Below are 18,168 nucleotides of genomic sequence, written 5' to 3' on the forward strand. Positions count from 1 at the left end.
TTTTGATCTGATTTGTTAGGGCTTTTTTCACTCTCATCAGTTAGCAGGAAAACCCTGCTTTTTTTGATCAACCCACCCAGGCAGTTCTGTAAACATCCAGTGGCTCCACATGTGGTATCACTTAGTTAATAAATAGAAGCTCATGTTCTCAGCATCCCCCTGGCTGTGCAGTGCACCAGCCCCTCACAGGTAACAAACAGGATGCTGATTTTCCCTGAGAAACTACAGCTGAGGTAGAACTGGGGTGCAATCCAGACCACAGAGATGCAAAATTGGGATTTCACAATACCTTCAGAGAAATACCTGCACTGTGAGCACACCACTGATGCTGTTTCTGGTTCAACCTCTGAGGCCACCCTACACCCAAGGGCTACTGTGCTGTAAAGGTTTCATGGCCTCTTTGTCAAAAAAAAAAAAAAAAACTCATGAGGAGGCAAGGAGTTCAAGGCTATATGAGAAATGTTTTGCCTCAAGATAGGTTATATAATTTTAGTAGCTTGTGAAATTCCTTGTTTGGGCAAAAAGGGTCAGGGCATGACATCAAAGCTCGCACAGATGACATAAACCTTGCTGCCCTTTTGCCAGCAAGAAGTGTTAACAAGACCAGTCTTTTTCTGCACACTGCACCCAGAGAGAACAAAATCCTCCCTAAGATGCCCACCTAGAAAAAATGGATTGATTTTGTTGAGTTTGTTAGCTGATCCATCAAAAAGTTCTTTAAAAATATCAGTTCTCCACTGGCTGCACCTGCACTGCTCAGGACTGCTGGCATTGAGAGAACACTTTCTAGGTAGAAAAATGCTCATTTATGGAAATTGCAATTATTCTATGAAAAATCTAAAAATATTTATCCCCAAAGCAACCCGATAAGCAGCTAATAAATCTACAGATGTACTGAGCTCAGTTTTTCTGCTGTGAGGACTGTGTCAGAGCAGAAAGCCACGGATTTGAGAGAGCACAGGAAGTCATAAAAACTCCAGGTACACATCTGGCTTGAGCCTAGAAATTTCCCATTTCTTGGCAGGTGGGCATGGATATCCACACTCTCCTCTTCTGGGCTCCTGGGAGTCGTGTGTGGAGGCAGCTGTCCCAGAAGGTCTTTTCAAATCTTCAGCAGGATTGTAAATCCTGGTTTTTCTCTGGCCTCCTCGGGATTTTATGCTCCATGGATCAGAAAACTCTCAAAGCCTTGAGAATCAGGATTGTCCAAAAAAATCCTCCCTGGGTATTGTGGGGGAGTGCTGTGGAATCCACAGCTAGATGTAACCATTCATTGAAGAATGGAAAAAATATGAGGCTGGGATTTCACCTCCCGTTGGCTTCAGCAGCACCCTTGGTGGGCTGGTTGTGCCTTCCAGCTGGACAAGGATCCTCCTTGGCATTTTTTTTTCCATGCCCAGCAACAGGACACATGGCCTTCTTCCAGTTTAATTTATCTGGATGGCAACTTTCAAGTTTTGGAGATGCCACCACCTCTAATTTTCATGTGCTTTGGACGGCTGCTTCACAAGATTCTCTAAAATGGTGGTTAAGAATCATATCCTCAGAAGACAAATATGACTACTGCCAGCAAGAGTATAAAATATTTTATAAGGTTGTGTCTGCTGAAGAGGTCTTGTTTCTAACTGGGGCAAAAAAACCCCCACAAAAACACCAGAAAAAAACCCACATGGTTTATTTTTAACATTTGTGTCACTGTTTTGATCTCTGAATTATATTAAAATCTACTCTGAATGCCCAAACGCACACACACAGACATTTTTTTCAGAACAGGATAATTAAAATGAAACTTCCTTCCTTCCTTCCTTCCTTCCTTCCTTCCTTCCTTCCTTCCTTCCTTCCTTCCTTTCCTTTCCTTTCCTTTCCTTTCCTTTCCTTTCCTTTCCTTTCCTTTCCTTTCCTTTCCTTTCCTTTCCTTTCCTTTCCTTTCCTTTCCTTTCCTTTCCTTTCCTTTCCTTTCCTTTCCTTTCCTTTCCTTTCCTTTCCTTTCCTTTCCTTTCCTTTCCTTTCCTTTCCTTTCCTTTCCTTTCCTTTCCTTTCCTTTCCTTTCCTTTCCTTTCCTTTCCTTTTCTTTTCTTTTTCTTTTTTTATTTTCTTTTCGTCAGAAGTTCTATGAGCACATAGGTACTAAGCCAGGCTTGGGACTGAGCTAAATTCTGTAGGAACACAGCAAGGTACAGAGCTCAACATGCAGCACTAAAATGAGATTATAATGGGTGTTTTAACTACCTAGTTTTGAAGGATGGGGTTTTTCAGCCCAGGGAAGGGCTGAGAGTAAATGCAAACCAAATATTCTTCCAATTATAGGTAATTGATTACCTGCCGTTGGTCTACCAAGGAGTAAACACAATGTAGCTTTATATAATTTCTGTAATTTTATTCACCATGCTCCCACTAAAATCAAATTAAAATCTCTTCCTCGCATCTTTTTGTTCAAAATCTTACCCCTTTTCCTTCCCTCACTGTGAATCATTATCTTACAATAAAAATAAGCTCTACTGTGACCACATGGAGTCAATGATCTGAAGCTTTAATTGCCTTCCTCATGTCCCTTAGTTAGTTAATTCAAGAAAAATAAAGGTTACAGAGAGTGGGGAGGTGAAAAGTCTTTTCTCAAGCCACAGGACTCCTTCATGCTTTTGGTCATCATTGATAAACACTGTAGTGACAAAGGTTACATTAAATGATCTTTAACAGAGTGGTCTTTAAACACAAATAGAGAAAAAAAAAATCACTCGGCAAACAATATAAACCCAGTGTTTTGGCACTGCCTGAAGAAATGAGAATGAAATTATCAGGGTTGCAAAAACATTTATCTCCACTTACAGAGCAAAAACGTGCCAACAAAATCAAGTAGTTTGATTGATTTTAGTTTTTATTCAGTCATCTGGGCGTGCTACAGCCATAGTCTCCACGTTAAAATCTACTGCAATTTCATGTATGAAACATTAAAAAAAAAAATCATACAAGCTGATGCCATACTCTTAAATTTCTTGAAGCTACAATTGACTTGTAACAAAACCCCCCGGTGCATTACAAAACAGGGCTGTCAAGCCATAACAGCTCTATTGCAGCTCCTGCTGCAGTCTCTGTTAGCCTTTGTACAGGCTGCCAAAATCCCCACCTACCCAGGGGAGGTCATATCCAACAACAGAGGGCAGGAAATTGTCCTTGTGTGAGCTGTTCTCCCATGGAGCAGATGGCACAGGTTGTTCTCCTGTTCCTGGAGTACCGAGGAGCGGTGCAGGGTTAGGGAAAAGCCGTGGGATGATGAGCAGCAGGGGAGCCGTGGCATTTTGGGGTTTCCCCCCCATTTTGTGTGTCAGGGATGTGTGACAATGAACAGGCAGGGCAGAGGGACCACGCTGGGTGGGACCAGCCCTGGTGCAGGCAGCAGCAATAGCAATGTCTGCCTCAGACACAGACCGTGCTGTCATCTCTCTGTGCCCTGCACACCGGGGAGAAAAGAAAATGGGATTTGTCTTTTGGGACGAAGGTTTTTCAGGTGTAGATGATGCCTTGTGAAGGCCGAGCTAGAGCAGAGGCTGGACAGAGCTAAAGAATCAAGCAGGGATTTATTAAAAGGCCTTAATGGATCCACCTTGGGCAGCACAAGAGCCCAGCCAGGGCTGCACCAAAGATGAACCAAAATGGTCCCAAAATGCACAACTGCTCACAGGGTCTCTCACTTTTATAAGTTCTGCTCCATTTGCACCTTGGAGTTCATTGCCCAATTCCAGCTTTAGCCCAGGCAGTCCCATCCTGCTTGTTTTTCTCTCTCCAGCCCACGTTGTTTGTGCTCTTGGGCCTGAGATTTGGATCATTTGTCCTTGGTGTCCAGCTGGAGAAGGAATTGTTTTGTCTCCCTGCTCTGTGCAGAGAGCTCACCATCCCCTCATATGAAGCCCAGACCCACACACTAAAGCAGCACATAATCTGCAAAATAGGAAAGCTAAGCCTGAGGCATCACAGGGATGGGAAAAGCTGTGTGAGTCCACATGAATCATGAACTTTGAAGCCAAAAAAACTGAGAGGTTTCTCTACCTCAGGCCATTCCAAATGATTTCTGTGAGACACCAGACTATTATTTTCTTGAAAGCCTTTGCTGACAAAGATTTCAAACCTTCTTTTGCTGCTGATTTTGGAGCATAGCTAGTGTCCAAGTGAAAACATCGGAATTATTTCACAGCTACACCCCTCATTGTATTTGTTTTCCTGTTTGCTATGATTTAATAATTCTCACTGTTTTGTATAAGAATCATAAGAAGAGGAATATGACTACTGCCAGTAAGAGTATAAAATATTTTATACTCTTATGAAGTATATATGTGTATAATACATAATATACATTTATAATGTGTATAAGGCACCTTAAGAAGTTTCAGCAGAAAGGAGAAAATTCCCAGTTTTAAGGTTACAAAGTAGACCTGAGATTTTCTAAAATGCAATGACAAACCCAACAAGAACAAAAGCCAACAAGACACTTAACAAAGTCAGGCTTCTACCTTGGCTCTCCCCTGTTGCTGAGGCAGAGCAGATACACACAGAGAATGAAATGCAATGAGTTTCTAATGATGAGCATTTCCTTAATGAAGTATTCCACCACCATTTAGCCTTGCCAAATCTGGCAGTGCCCCAGCAAGGACTGGGCAGTGGCTGTACTAGGTGCTGGTATCCCACAGGGAAGACTGGAGCTGAGTTTTGGGGTCTCCAGCCTGAATGAAATCCCCTCCTTTCCTGCCTCCCCTCATAGCTGCTGCTTCACACCCTTCTGCGAAGCAGTGCTGGAAATCACAGCACCACAAGGAAATTGTGGTCTTCAGGAGATCCCCAGGGACTCTGGCACCAGGGGGTGTGATGCCAGGGATGTGGTGGCAAGATCAATGCAAAGAAAAAAAAAAAACACCCCATACATAATAGAACATTTTTTTCATTTTTCTTTCCTTTTATTTTTTTTTTCTTTTACCTCTGAGAGTTAGATAAAGTGTGCATGGCCTAAAAAGAAAAATATGTGCACATTACTCTAAGCTTCTAATGGTAGCAATAAGTCTCAGGGGTGCTTCTCTGAGTTGCAGTTGGACTTTTACAATATGCAGAACCCCCTTTTAAGGCATCTCATTCTGCTTTCTCACAAATGCAAAGAGCTAGGCAATTACTGAGAGGTTGGAAGTGCCACAACCCTCAAATGACACAAGAGCCGATGTATTTTTCTTCCAAGAACCTTACACTCTTATGTTCTGCAAAGAGATTTATAATGCACTGCTCCCATTCCACATCCAAGCCCCTGCACAGCATCTCTGGAGAGAGGGGTAACTTTAGCCCTGTGTCCAAACCCTGCTAAGGCTAAATGAAGGAAACAGGAATGCTTCCCCTGAGTCCTCTGCTCCTGCCTCTGATATTACTGAGCTTGGTATTTCAGGGACTAAACCAGATCTTTTTTTTTTTTTTTTCCCTCTCACTCTCCCACTGGAAAATTAATCAGCTTTTCACAAACTCTAGGTGAAATTTCTGACAACCCTTCTGAGCTTTTTCAGATTCCTTTGTACTGGAAGATATACTTTTTGTCTGCGTAGTAACGGCAACCACCCCCTCAAGATACAGGACTAACATTTAGCCTAAAACATCAAGCAGATTTCATATACCTGGTGATCCAAGCCCATAAAACATTTAATCGTTAAATGTTTTAAAAATATTTCAAGAATATTTCAAAAGTTTTATTACTTCAGTATCACAGTAACCATACACAGCCAGACCTGTCATAGCAAACTCTATGTTTTACAGTGTGACAAGAATAGCTACTTGGAGAAAGAAGTCCTGTTGGTAAAATGATAGAATAGTAGCAGATAAGTTTCCCTTTTGGGAAGCCACTGAGACATTTTTGACCATTGGTTCTCTTGCTCTGTGCCTTTTTAGTCAGATACTGCACAGACACCAAGGGAATGGATGAAAAAAGTGTGTGATCTAAATCTCAGATTGTAAATTCCAAAGGATTAGGAGCAAAATATCCAAGTTTGTTGTTCCACTGGTTTCCCACAAGATGGAAAACTTTTGTTCTGTCTTCTCAAGGAGCACTATCTACTGTGATCCACAGGATTTTGTGCTGAGAGTAGCCAATTATTTAATCTGTAATTTTAACACCCTTCTAGCAGCCACTTAGCAACAAAAGGCCACAGTCAAAATCATTGCAAGGACTCCTTGGGAGGCCATTGAACAGCCAGTGATTACCTGAACTGAAGGTAAAGACCCGGGCTTGGGAAGAAATTCTGTGAAAGGTTCCTCTGAAAAGGCACCCAACAGATCCCAGTGAAAACATCCAAGCAGGCAGACTGGGGGGAAAGGGCTCTTTTGGTGCTGTGCCTGTCATGGTTAAAAACAGACTAGATACACAAAAATACAGTTCAGACTGAGGGCTTGAAACCCAAACCAGCAGGAGGGGCTGTGGCAGCCAGAGAGAAAGGGCCAAAGAGCTGCTTGTGTTCATGATGTTTATAATAATATAAATTTATATCGATTATGCCTCAAAACACATGTTGAGATGATGGAGCCTGGTCTACAAACTGTAGACAGCTGGATCACAGTCACCCAACATTATCTTAATCATGGGGGAGCTGCTTAGTGGGTGGGTGCTATTAAATATCTTTTTTTACAGTCTAAATGCATAATTTAGCTGGTTAAGGTACTTGTTCAGCAGAGGATATATTGAACAGAAATTACAACAGAAGGGAGAAAGAATGCACTTAGTTTTGGGTGTTAAGAGTAGCAAAGGTCTCTGATTTCTTCAGCCCTGTGCTTCAGTGTCTGCCTTCTGTTCTGATGGGATCTCTTACCATGCAGCAGGAAATTGATAAAGCTGAGTTACAGCTCTTGAAGGCTGGCTGGTGCCAGGGACAGAGGTTTGCTTCAGTTTAATCTTTATTGTATATTTCTTTGAAGGGATAGCATGACTTAATTACAGTTATTTATATAGTCTATGCTGGGGAGGTGTTCCCTTACAAATTTTTTGTTTTTTCACGAAAACGTTCTAGAACCTTATATAGAGAGGACAGCTTATATATGAGGAAGAGGCAGAAGATAAATTTCTCTGTGGGCCAACTCTTGCTCTGTCTTCAAAAACCCCCACACACAAAGAGAGAAGTTGGGAACAGAAGATTAAAAATGGAACCAAGTAATAACTGAATATTAAATTAAAAAAAAACCCAACCAAAATTAAGCAAAAAACTAAAGAAAATATCTATATCCAAATCTCAGAAACAGATTTTTTTTGTTCATATTGTTTCCTATTTTCATTTTACTTCCTTGGCAGCTAGCCCATTGCTCCATCAGTGAGAGGAAAGGAAGTTACAGCATCACATTGTTGTAGGGATTGAATTTTATTGCTTGCTATTACAATTAGGTAACTATTAACTCAGATAAATGAGGCACAATTTTTTTTATGAAGTATATCCAAGTGGGAATTGTGACTTACTTCTCAACTAAAGCCCCCAGAAAAGCTTTATGAGAGTGAAAGAAAGAGATTAAAAATAGATAAATAATCAAAGATGATGCAACTTTAAAGGGGCACACTGAAAATTGGAATAATTATTGGTAATTAGCTGCCAACCAGCCTGACGGGAAGCTGCAGGTCAAAAACCTGGCAGCAAATACCCAGCTTGGATCTAAAAAAGCCACCCAGATAATGCAGAAAAGATGGGGACAAAATGTCTGAGTCACACTGAAGGTGATTTATGGGGGAAAGAATCCCAGGCAAATCAAAATGGGATTCACAGAGTTAAATTGGATGGCACTGAAAGGGAAAGTGCAGCAAGGCAAGCAATTAATAGTGCAACGACTGAAACACTACTTTTACTCTAAAATATCTCCTCAGTCATCTCCTGTGGGAATCCAGGGCTTCCCTCTGGCTGCCCTGGAAGGTCTGGGACCCTGGCAGGGGGTCAGGAACCCCCTGGACAGAGCCCCCAGAGACACTGTCTGTGATCTCTGTCCATGGAAAAGAGTTTTCAATCTTACAGGATGAATTACAAGCGCTGAGTGTTTGATATAAGCAATAATTAAGTGTGGCACAGGTGCAAAAGTAAAATTTTAGGATTCTAGATTAGGGGTCCAAAGGGGACAGGATGGAGGAAATTGGGTGTGTCTTGTCCTTTTTCTCCTTCTTCATGCCCTCCATGTTTCACTGTAGTGTTGGCATTTTTCTGTTGGTTTAGGCTGGGGACACACTGTTCAATGTAGGTGACAGATATTGGCACATTATTGTAAATATAGCACAGGTAGTTTCTGGTATATAATGTTTGTAACATCCCACTGGGGGCAGAGCCCCACACGCTGCCCTGCAGCACAGACCTGTGGCAGGGCAGCAGAACATGTTAGAGATAAACAGAATAAACAACCTTGAAACCAGCACAGACGAATTATGGCTTCTTCTTTGGCAGCGGGGCAGAAAGACAGAGACTTTCTACAATCTCGGGATCATCAATACCTCAGATTCCGACAATCTCCCATCCTTTTTAGGGGTGGTTCTGGGAGGTTGGGCTGTAAAGCAGAGCAGAGGGGGAGGAGGGGTCCGGACGATGCTGGGTGGGGACAGCAGGTACCAGGGAAAGGCTGCAGGAGCAGCGGCTCTGCCACACACAACTTCTGTGCTTGGAGCCAGTTTTAGCCTCTGCTGAGCCTCACGAGCTCTCAGAGTAATGAAAGGGAAAAGAGTGAACCACCCCGTGAAAAGAAAATGCTTCAAATAAAATGTAAACTATACCTAAGGACAATTTCCTGCTGGGTGGGGAGGGGGAATGACAGGAAAAATGACATCAGAGATGTTTATTTGAATCCCTGGTCAGACTATGGCGCAAAACTAGCACACCTCCAGTTTGGTTTTTTTGGCAGTTTTGGGGTTTTTTTAATTATTATTTTTTGTTTGTTTTTTTCATTTAAACAAATGGTTTGTTTAAATAGCATTTATATGCTTTTTTTTTACTGGCTTCATTTCATCTCCTTAAAATAAAATGTTTTACTCTACGCTCCCATGAACACATTGAGACTAAACACTCATTTTTTTTGTCCTTACAGGACTTGAGGCAGGAGAAGAAGCCAAAAACCTGTTTCCCTAAAACTCCAAAAATTAAGAATATAAAGCTCTGGTTATTTCACACTCTCTTGCAAACATACACTTCTTTAAAGGGCTGGAAGCTAAACTCAGTATTAATTACAAATCCATGGTGAGTAGACACACACTTTACTGAAGAAACTAAACAACTGAGCTTTCTAAGGCTACTGGATAAAAGAGGAGTGAAGATAAAGGACATTTCTCCCCTTACATGGAGAGCAATAGAGTGAATTGAAGGATTTCTAAAGAAGCTCAACTAACTTCAAAGTGATATAACAGTGATGAACCTTAGATGCTGAATCTAATTAAAAATTAATAATGAAATTTGCTAACCAAATGTTCCCTTAATGATGACTCTAATTCATTGCTTGATGGCAAAAATTCAAAGCAAAACCTCATCATGCACTAAAATATTTGTCTGGGTGCATTTTATTTCTGTTTCATAATTAGGAATCTTAACAGTCAAAAGTGATTGACGCATTCAGGCTTTCAGAGTCTGTGGGATTTATAGCATTTATTATATATTTATACTTTTTATATTTATTATTTATTTATAGCATAGATTATAAAAACAAAAGACTGGTCCAAAGTACTGGCTACTCTCTTGGAGAAGTCCTGGAGCCCAAGCAACTGGAGAGGAACAAAGATTACCTTGAGTTTTAAAGAGAGGAGAAAAGAAGAGCCAGGCAATTCCAGAGCGGGTATGCTAACCTCAAATACCCAAAAAGATTTTACACACATACACACACACACACACACACACACACATTATATATATAATATATATATCAACTGGAGGATTACAAGGTCTTAAGAAACCAACTCAGATTTGTTAAGAATAAACAAATCCTGTCAAACTCATCTAATTTATTTCTGAGGCAGGATAATGTAAAAAGTAGTGGATGTGATTTATCTTGTCTTTTCCTAAGATTTCTGCTGCTCTCCCCCAAAACATTCTCATGAGCTAACTGGGGAAATATGGGCTATTATGAAATCATTTTAATGTGAAAACAGAGTGAGCTTAAAAATCCCAAGTACCGAGTACTCTTCATTTACCAGAGTTCTCTGGCCATCAGAAAAGAATCATGTTTTGTGCTGTTCACATTTGCATGAGTAACCTTCTTGTACACCATGTGCCTTTTTGTATATCGGAATAAATCAAAGCAGAGGGAAATACTTTAAAATAAATATAATTTTTAATTGGGAAAGTAAAATTCATTAAGGAATCCCAAAGGATTTGACCAAGGACTGAAAAACGAACTGAGTGAACACCTATTAAATGCAGAATTACTGACCAGGCAGTGATAGCTTGGAAAGGACCTGAGGAATCAGAGCAGCTCAGAAAATGAAAGGAAGTCAATAGCATGGATATCCGTATGAATTAACAGGGGTGGCACATGTGAGACAGCAGAAATAATGCTCTGATTTCACTTGGCACTGCTTGGGCTTTCAGTGGAGCAGGTATCCGGGTCTGGGCATCATCCTTGGGAAGAAAGTGGAAAAACACCACTTGGGCAGCACTAAAAAACCCCAGCAGGCATATTGGATTTATGGAAGTGATTATCAGCAATTTACCTCTCCAGACTCGATGATCCTGATGGGCCCCTTCCAAATCAGCACATTCTGGGATTCTGGGATTCTGTGGTGGTGGGGGCTGCCAGGCAATTCCTTGTCCTGCTGTTGTTAAGTGAGTGCATCCTGCTGCCCTTCCAGAGCTGGCTATATTAATTAATTAAATTAATACCATTTTACAGTAGAAGCAATAAAAACATCAAGAGCCATTGTGCCCGAGGATCTAGAGCAAATAAAATGTATTTGGGATAGACATGAGCTGGGGTAACCCAACAGCTGAGGTGAAACCTATTCCCAGAGAAAATGGTTTGCACCATTATCTGCATGGATTAGATCCCATCAGAGCCCTGGTGCTCAAGCACAGCATCAAATTCCCCTGTTGGAAGCTAAAATGACACCATTTATCCACCACAGCATGAAGCATCCTGGTGGCAGGAAGGACAAGGGGCTTCCAGTCCAGCTGTGGTCATTTAAGGACAAGTCCAGCTCTGGGTGACTTTTTTCTGTGATTTCCCCTTTCTGTTGAACACACCAAGATAGAATGCCACCCCCACCCCAAAAAAGAAGTATGCTACATCCACATTCATAAAGTTTATCAACTTACAGACTCCAGGCCAGGTATATCATTCATTGTTTTGCACCAGTAAGCAGAGTAGTATACAAAAGCATGCAAAATCAGTTATGGTACAGAAAGAACCTGTAAAATTCAAGAAACTGGCAAGCATCAAAACCATTCCTATTTTCCTAGGAAGAGGATTCCTGAGTTGTGTATGTTGGCATTTTCAAAGACCCTGTACTTGAGTGAAGTACACAGAAACAACATGGCAGGGACATAACAAAACAGGGGCAAAATATTATCTAATACAGATACTCAGAGGCAAGAAATGATCATGGGGTGAAATTACAGTATGTGGTGGGCTATTTTATTTTGTTGAAAAGTACATCTTTGACTGGATTCAACATATTAAGAAGATGAAAATAGGTTCACTGGCGAGGGAGGAAAGAAAGCAAAAGTTTGGAAATACTTGACACAACTAAAATAAATGACAGCTTTTTTCGATATCCCATAGGCAGTCTGTAGAAGATGATGTTTTCCAGTATCCATGGAGAAAGTAAAGTCTTTGATGTAAGTCAGTTTTGCACAAATGCTGGTCTGTTTAATTAAAACCTGCACTGCTTGTTTCTTTTAATAGATAATATAGGTAATATCTAGCTTTCACTCCAGACCCATGCTTTAACACTCAGAATTTATCCATATTTAATTACAATTTTATCATACTAATCCAATAAATTTACTTTGTCCTCCAAGCAATCACCTCAGTATTTCAGTATGTAAAAAATACTTTCATTATGTTTATTATAAAAATATAAATGTTTCCACTACAAATCATTTTACATTAGTAAGAGGCCATCTACAATTGCACAATATATAATCTAAATGAGTAAGTAATGCTTTTGAAATACAAGTTAAAGTAAATACATATTGCCAATCAAATCACATCTATACATTGCTTATTGGATGCTAAGTTACAGCACAAAAACTAGATTATGTTAACAGAAATAAATAAAATGGAAACTATATTGAAAGGTACAAACCCAATAATATGGCATGTCATTTTATGAGCAGTTTGCATTTTGCTTGATGTCCATAACCTGTACAGGCAGATGGCCACACGACCTCTATTTCTCTACTCCACACTGAAGAATTGTACACTGCTATGTTTACATATGTACAGGGGGACAGGGAGTATAGGATGCTTGCAACAGAGGCCACTTACAGTACAAATCAACTTCTGACAGGGAGAGAAAATCAAATGGGTGTTAAGAACTCTCAACTCCTAACAGCACAGAAAAGCAAAACCCAGCTGCTTCGTTTTTTTGTTTTTTTTTTTTTCTTTTTCCCCTTGGTGAGATTGAATTTTTAATGCTGAGCATGCCTGAACAGTGGGCAAGGAACATGACAGGACACATGGCAGGAGGAAATTGAGGGTGGTTGGTGCAAAGTTTTCAAGTGTCTAAAACTCTAAGAACTTGGGTCTGTGACTCCAGAAGCATTTCCCAGAGGTCAGCCCCCCCACCCCACCCCTTGCCCCCACACTCCAGCAGCAGAATGAAGCTGAGGAGAAATGTCACAAAAAGCTGTCCCCACACAGACAGTGTTTGCCACTGGGTTTTGGTGGCTTAAATTCACTAACAGTGTCTGATTTAGAGCAATCTCAAACCAAAGTAAAGATTCATTCTGAACGAACTAAGCAACACAAAACAGCTTTTGTATCCAGCTTGCTGCATTTCATGATAGATTGGAGCAGATAAGTGGAAGTGTTTTTTACAGCTTAAGTGCTTTATTTTACCTTTCTTCCATTTTTTTTATTATTTCAATTTAAAAACCCATTCACTTATCTTTCAGAGAGAATTACTAATTATTATGCTGTGAGTATGTTTCAAACCCAGTCCTTTACAGCATGCTTACTACCAGCATCATGAAAAAGCCTCTAACATTTCTTCTCTTTAGCAATGTGTGTTAAATGTTGTGCCTGGACATTTTGCAAGTTCTGGATTCATGCAGAACAGTTTCAGCCCCTCAAACCCTAGAAACTGATTCTTTCCTCACTTATATACCAAGAAGCTTCAAAACTCAAGCCAACAGAAGGAAGCACAAGTGGTCACCTCCTTTTGCATGCACAGAGAAAACACAATGTGCCATTTTTCCATCTGCCTCTCCCACAGCCTTAGACTTTCAGGGATTCATCATCAGAATCAGGTCTGGATTCCAGAAAGTCAAGTTGGGAAGCAGAATGGTTTCTCCTGGTGACCAAACCCTGCTCTCTGTGTGCCTGGCATCACATCTAGAGCATTAAGAAGCACAAGAAGTGGCTCACACTGTGTTTTAAACCACTCATTTTCAGAGAAAATAATGGTGTCTGCTCAGAAGTGGGACTGATGTGCTCCAGAACAAAAACTTAGGAGTTGGGAAGCTCTTTGGAAGACAATGAAAATGGTGGAAGGCCCCCAAAATCCACCTTCGAGTCTCCTTTTTCCAGCGGGAGATGTGAATGTTCTCCTAGACTTGGGCTCCCTTCTGCTTTCTTTCAAGGAAAGGGTACACACTGAAGCTGTGCCAAAAATTCAGGTCCCCTAGAGGATGGCAGTGCCTTTACAGGGGGTTTCTAGCTCAGGCATGTCTAAAACTTTCACACCAAAATCTCCCTTCACAGCTTAAGTCATCCTTTTAAACAAGGGTCATTTCCCAGGGAACTCAAAAAGCATCATCAGTTATAGCAGGATGCAACAAACCCTGGCCCTCTTTCATATTTTCTTGGCAGATCTCTCACCTGAGCACCACCCAAGAACAGGGCTCCTTATTGTGACAGGAAAACAGCCCGGGGGAAGGAAATGGGATGTGCTGTTTGGGGCAGATCCTGATCTAAAGATCAATGCACACACCACTGTCAAAACCTCAGCCTGGCTGAAAATACCACTCACAGCAAATGAAAGAAAACTCATTTGCAAAAAAAGTCCAGATGCTTTTCATGGTGTCAGTGCTGGAAAAAGACCACCTTTCTTTCCTTCTGTAGTCCATGCATGATGCTATGAGTATAAAATTATCTAGTAACTAACCCTCAGACAATTTCTCAGGTTGAACCAATGAAGTTTGGATAACATTTGGCACTTGGCAATAATACAGCCAGGTTAAGGTATTTAAGCATAAATATAAACAATAATGGAAAAAAATAAAAAACAAACCAAGAAAAATAAATAAGCCTTTTAAAAATTAAGACTTGTTTCTATTTAAATGAACACAGTTAGGGAAGCTAACATAATGTTGAAAATCTTTTGTCAACTAACTCAAAGTTACTACAAACTTTATTTGTGTGTTCCTTCCTGAAGCTGAAATAGCATGTTACAATGACATTATAGTAAATATGGCCAGACAGGTTGTGAGGTATAGTCCTCTATTTTCCTTGCTTTTAAAGAAATAAAATACCTGTTACAGATCTCTTCTGTATAAAAATACTGCAAGTCTTTCTTTCTTCTTGTTTGCTGTATAGATCAAATACACAGCTTTTATGTCCATGTTTTTTTTCTGTTATTCAGTCACTTAATATTCAAATGGCTCTAGGTTTTAGTAGCACTGGTTTTTACTTGGAAGGATTTTTCATGTTTTTTTTTTTTCTTTTGATATTTACTATCTGCATTAACAGTCAGTCAAGAGCACCCACCCTTTAGGATTAACAGATAGAAAACAAGTTTGCTCCTATTTTTAAGGCATTTATACTCAGTATTTGAGTGTCTTGTGGGTTTGAAATTTCAACCATTGCGTTTCCAAAGCTGTTGCAAAGAACTCCTTTAAATTCTGCTGTTTGTCAGCCATCACTTTTCACCTGCGATGCAACTTTTCTTCTTTTTTTTTATCTCCTCTCCTGAGCAACATCATTTTGGTACCTTACACAGGAACAGGGCTGTTCTTTGTATGAGTTTCTAGAGCTTTGATACTGCTGACAATCTTCTTTTGAGGGCCCACCACCGTAACGCCAACTTTCTTCATGTCACTGGAAAAAAGAGGAGGCGTGTGAGTGAGGACACTGAATTGCACAGCACTGCTCCCAGCAAACAGCAATGAACTTGCCCATCTCACACTGCTGTACTGCAGGAGCTCCAGGTACTGGGACAATCCTGAAACACAATCCCTGCTGCAAAAACAAAAACAAAAAAAAAAAAAAAAAACCAAAAAACCAGAGAGCAACTGTCTGAAAACACAAGGGGGCTGCAATAAATAGAGTGAAAGCTCATTTAGCCTCGTTGTGTTTGCTTACCTGGAAGAAAAGGCAATGAAATCATTCTCCAGTGATGCAAGCACTGGGATTTTGGGGCAAGGGGGTCACTGCTGGATCAGCTGAGCCTTTCTGACTCCTCCATCCCCCACCAATCTGATGGCTTTTCCTGGGCAGTGCTGACACATCACTGGCCTGTGAAAGCTCCTCTGAACTCTGCTACCAGCACTGAGGTGAAGGAGTCATGGCCAAGCTTCCAGTGCCTCCCCTGGTTCTCCCCTCCTGTTTGTCCAGGATCTCCAATCTCGTTGTTCCTTGTGTAACACAGAGGCGCTCTAACACCTGTGAAGGGCTAATTAACCAGGGACTCACAGGAAATTGGGCATTCCTGGAGGATTTCTACACTGTCCCCAAAGGGTAATTGTTACAAATAGCCATTAGCACCCTTTTATAGGTGCAGTAATACACTAATTAATGGCATTGAAGTGTTTAATTGTTGGTAGCACAGCTGCTGCATACTTCTCCATAACTTGTCGTGTATCCAGCCAGCCCACATGGGAATTAAGGTTTCCTTTGGCATTAAATTTTTAACTGTACTTGATGCCTTTTCAGGTGCAGAAAGAACATTACCCTACACCCACTTGTCACTGGAACAAAGATGGATTGCATTTAGAATGTAATAAACTTGCCATTTGCTCACTTCCAAGCATAGCAGGAGGGAGTTCAGCCCCTGAGTAATTATTAGCATGGAGGAGGAAAACGGCTACAAAGAATTTGCCCCCTCACCTGGTTTGGTGGAATATGGGATGGGCAATAAAGAGAAAGATTGGCAATGTGCCAGCTGTAGAGAAAATCCCATGTAAAATACAGCATTTAAAGAATTAACAGAGAAACTTCAGTGAAAGGAGGTGATGCTGGTGTACCAAATGATGCATGGTGCTACTGTATTGGAAAAAATTGGGAATTTTCTTGTATTTAGTGAGAAAAAGCTGTGGGACCATGGCATTCACACAGTCACGAGACAGATTTCCTTCATGGCTATTTCAATTACAACAAATAATCCCCATCTGTCTCCTTAAATGCAAGAAAATGTTAGCTAAGGATTAGGAAAACGCCGTATAAAAGTGCTATCTTTGTGATTATGTTTGAACTTGTAGCTATGATGAAAATCCCCAGCAAATTGCAACTTACTCTGTGGAAATCTTGGCTATGGTGTCACAGGAGCTGTACTCCACCCCCGTGAAGATGTCCTTGCACTGCCCTGTCCGAAATCCATTGAGCCAATCACCCGTGGTGCGGAAGGCTGAAATGTCAACGTTGCTTTGGTCCAGGAGGAGATTTGATGGCCTGAAATGAAAGAATGGGAGAATAACTTCTGTCTGTGGGAAAAAAAAGTCTGTCTTTGTCCAGAGTTCTTTGATAAAAAATGTTTTCTATATTAATGTCTCTAAAGTTATTTTGGGGTTCTCCAAATCTCAAAATATCAAGGAATAATTAACCACTTTTGAAGATGATGAACCTAGAAGGTAGTAGATTTTTGAATCAATTTTGTAGGTGCAACTTCCTTAACAGAATTGCTTTTAACTGCTGGATTATTCTAGCATGTTTTGTGCTTGAAACTAAAGCATCATCAAAATGTCATTTTCTCTGTCATCTTGTATTTACCACTCTGATTCTTGGTAAACATTATTGTCACCTAATCTATTGCTGAGATCCCTTTCAGGACTTAAATAGATCTGGTTCACAGATATCACACTTGAAGACTGGCAGTCCTCTAGACTCCGGAGAAGCACAGATTCATTTTGTGTCTGAACTCAGCAGTGACAGGAGCATCCAGGCTGGATGTGGCTTTGCTGTTTGTCTGTGGGAGCTCTCAGCTGCTGAGGCCACCACAGGACTGGTGCTGGCAGCTCTGACAAATCATCCTGCTGAAGAGCAACAACTTCTCATGCCTGTGTTTAAATCACTGCAGCATTCACAAAGTGCATTGGTACCTCACAATTTCATGTTAATAAGGACTAAATTAGGTGATATTTATCTGATTCACCTAGTCCCAAACATCACACGGACGACGTACACTCCAGGCTCCAAACTGAGTGTGTTGGTAGAAATTTGGTCATATCAAATGTTCAGAATATTGTGGCCCACTGACAAATCCTAAATGCTGCTACTAAGTTAGAAGCTGCAACAATAAGCAAAGTACCTTATTTTTATTGTTTTATTGCAGGCTTAAAGCCAAGCATGTGCTTAGCTGTGCTGCTCCTGAGACTGAACTAGAGAATGTTCAAAGCAGTTATCTCTGCCACTTCACAGTCCATTTTCTGCCCCAGAATTCTTTTTCCCTCTCATAACCTGCACAGGAGTCTGACTACTGCTGCTGAACCCATTTGAAGTGACTTTTGTCCCTGAAAGCAGTGAAAATGAGAGGTGGCTGGACTGACAGCATAATTTAAAGGTGGTGATTACACAGTGTAATAGGTAGGTGACAGCTACTGGAACTGGAGAACTGATCACTCCAAACCCAAGTCATCTCGGTTCATCACAGGAACAAATATAAATAGGAGGAGATTTAAAGGCACCAAGAGAACCACATATTTAAACATAGTGATTTCAACCTCATAAAAAGCCTACAAAATCCAAATCCTTCTCAATTCCAGTATGTCTTAAATTTCACCAAAATCAGCAGCACTACAACATCACATCCTTGCAGTACACCTGACTTGC

The 18,168-nt window shown here is 40.8% G+C and overlaps 1 protein-coding gene across 2 annotated transcripts in view; it reads right to left on the reverse strand.

Annotated features, from left to right (window-relative positions):
• Positions 1 to 11,250: 11,250 nt before the first annotated feature.
• Positions 11,251 to 18,168, reverse strand: part of EPHA3 (EPH receptor A3) — a 179,807-nt gene continuing 172,889 nt past the window's right edge. For both annotated transcript variants that reach the window (XM_030263981.4, XM_030263983.4), the window contains exons 16-17: positions 16,636 to 16,791; positions 11,251 to 15,222 (exon numbers count right to left, since the gene is read on the reverse strand). In XM_030263981.4, the coding sequence (XP_030119841.4) occupies positions 15,117 to 15,222; positions 16,636 to 16,791 (262 nt within the window). In that variant the 3' untranslated portion in view covers positions 11,251 to 15,116. The remainder of the gene's footprint in view (positions 15,223 to 16,635; positions 16,792 to 18,168) is intronic.

This window comes from Taeniopygia guttata, chromosome 1 (genome assembly GCF_048771995.1).
Source record: "Taeniopygia guttata chromosome 1, bTaeGut7.mat, whole genome shotgun sequence".
In the NCBI taxonomy this organism is placed as follows: Eukaryota; Metazoa; Chordata; class Aves; order Passeriformes; family Estrildidae; genus Taeniopygia; species Taeniopygia guttata.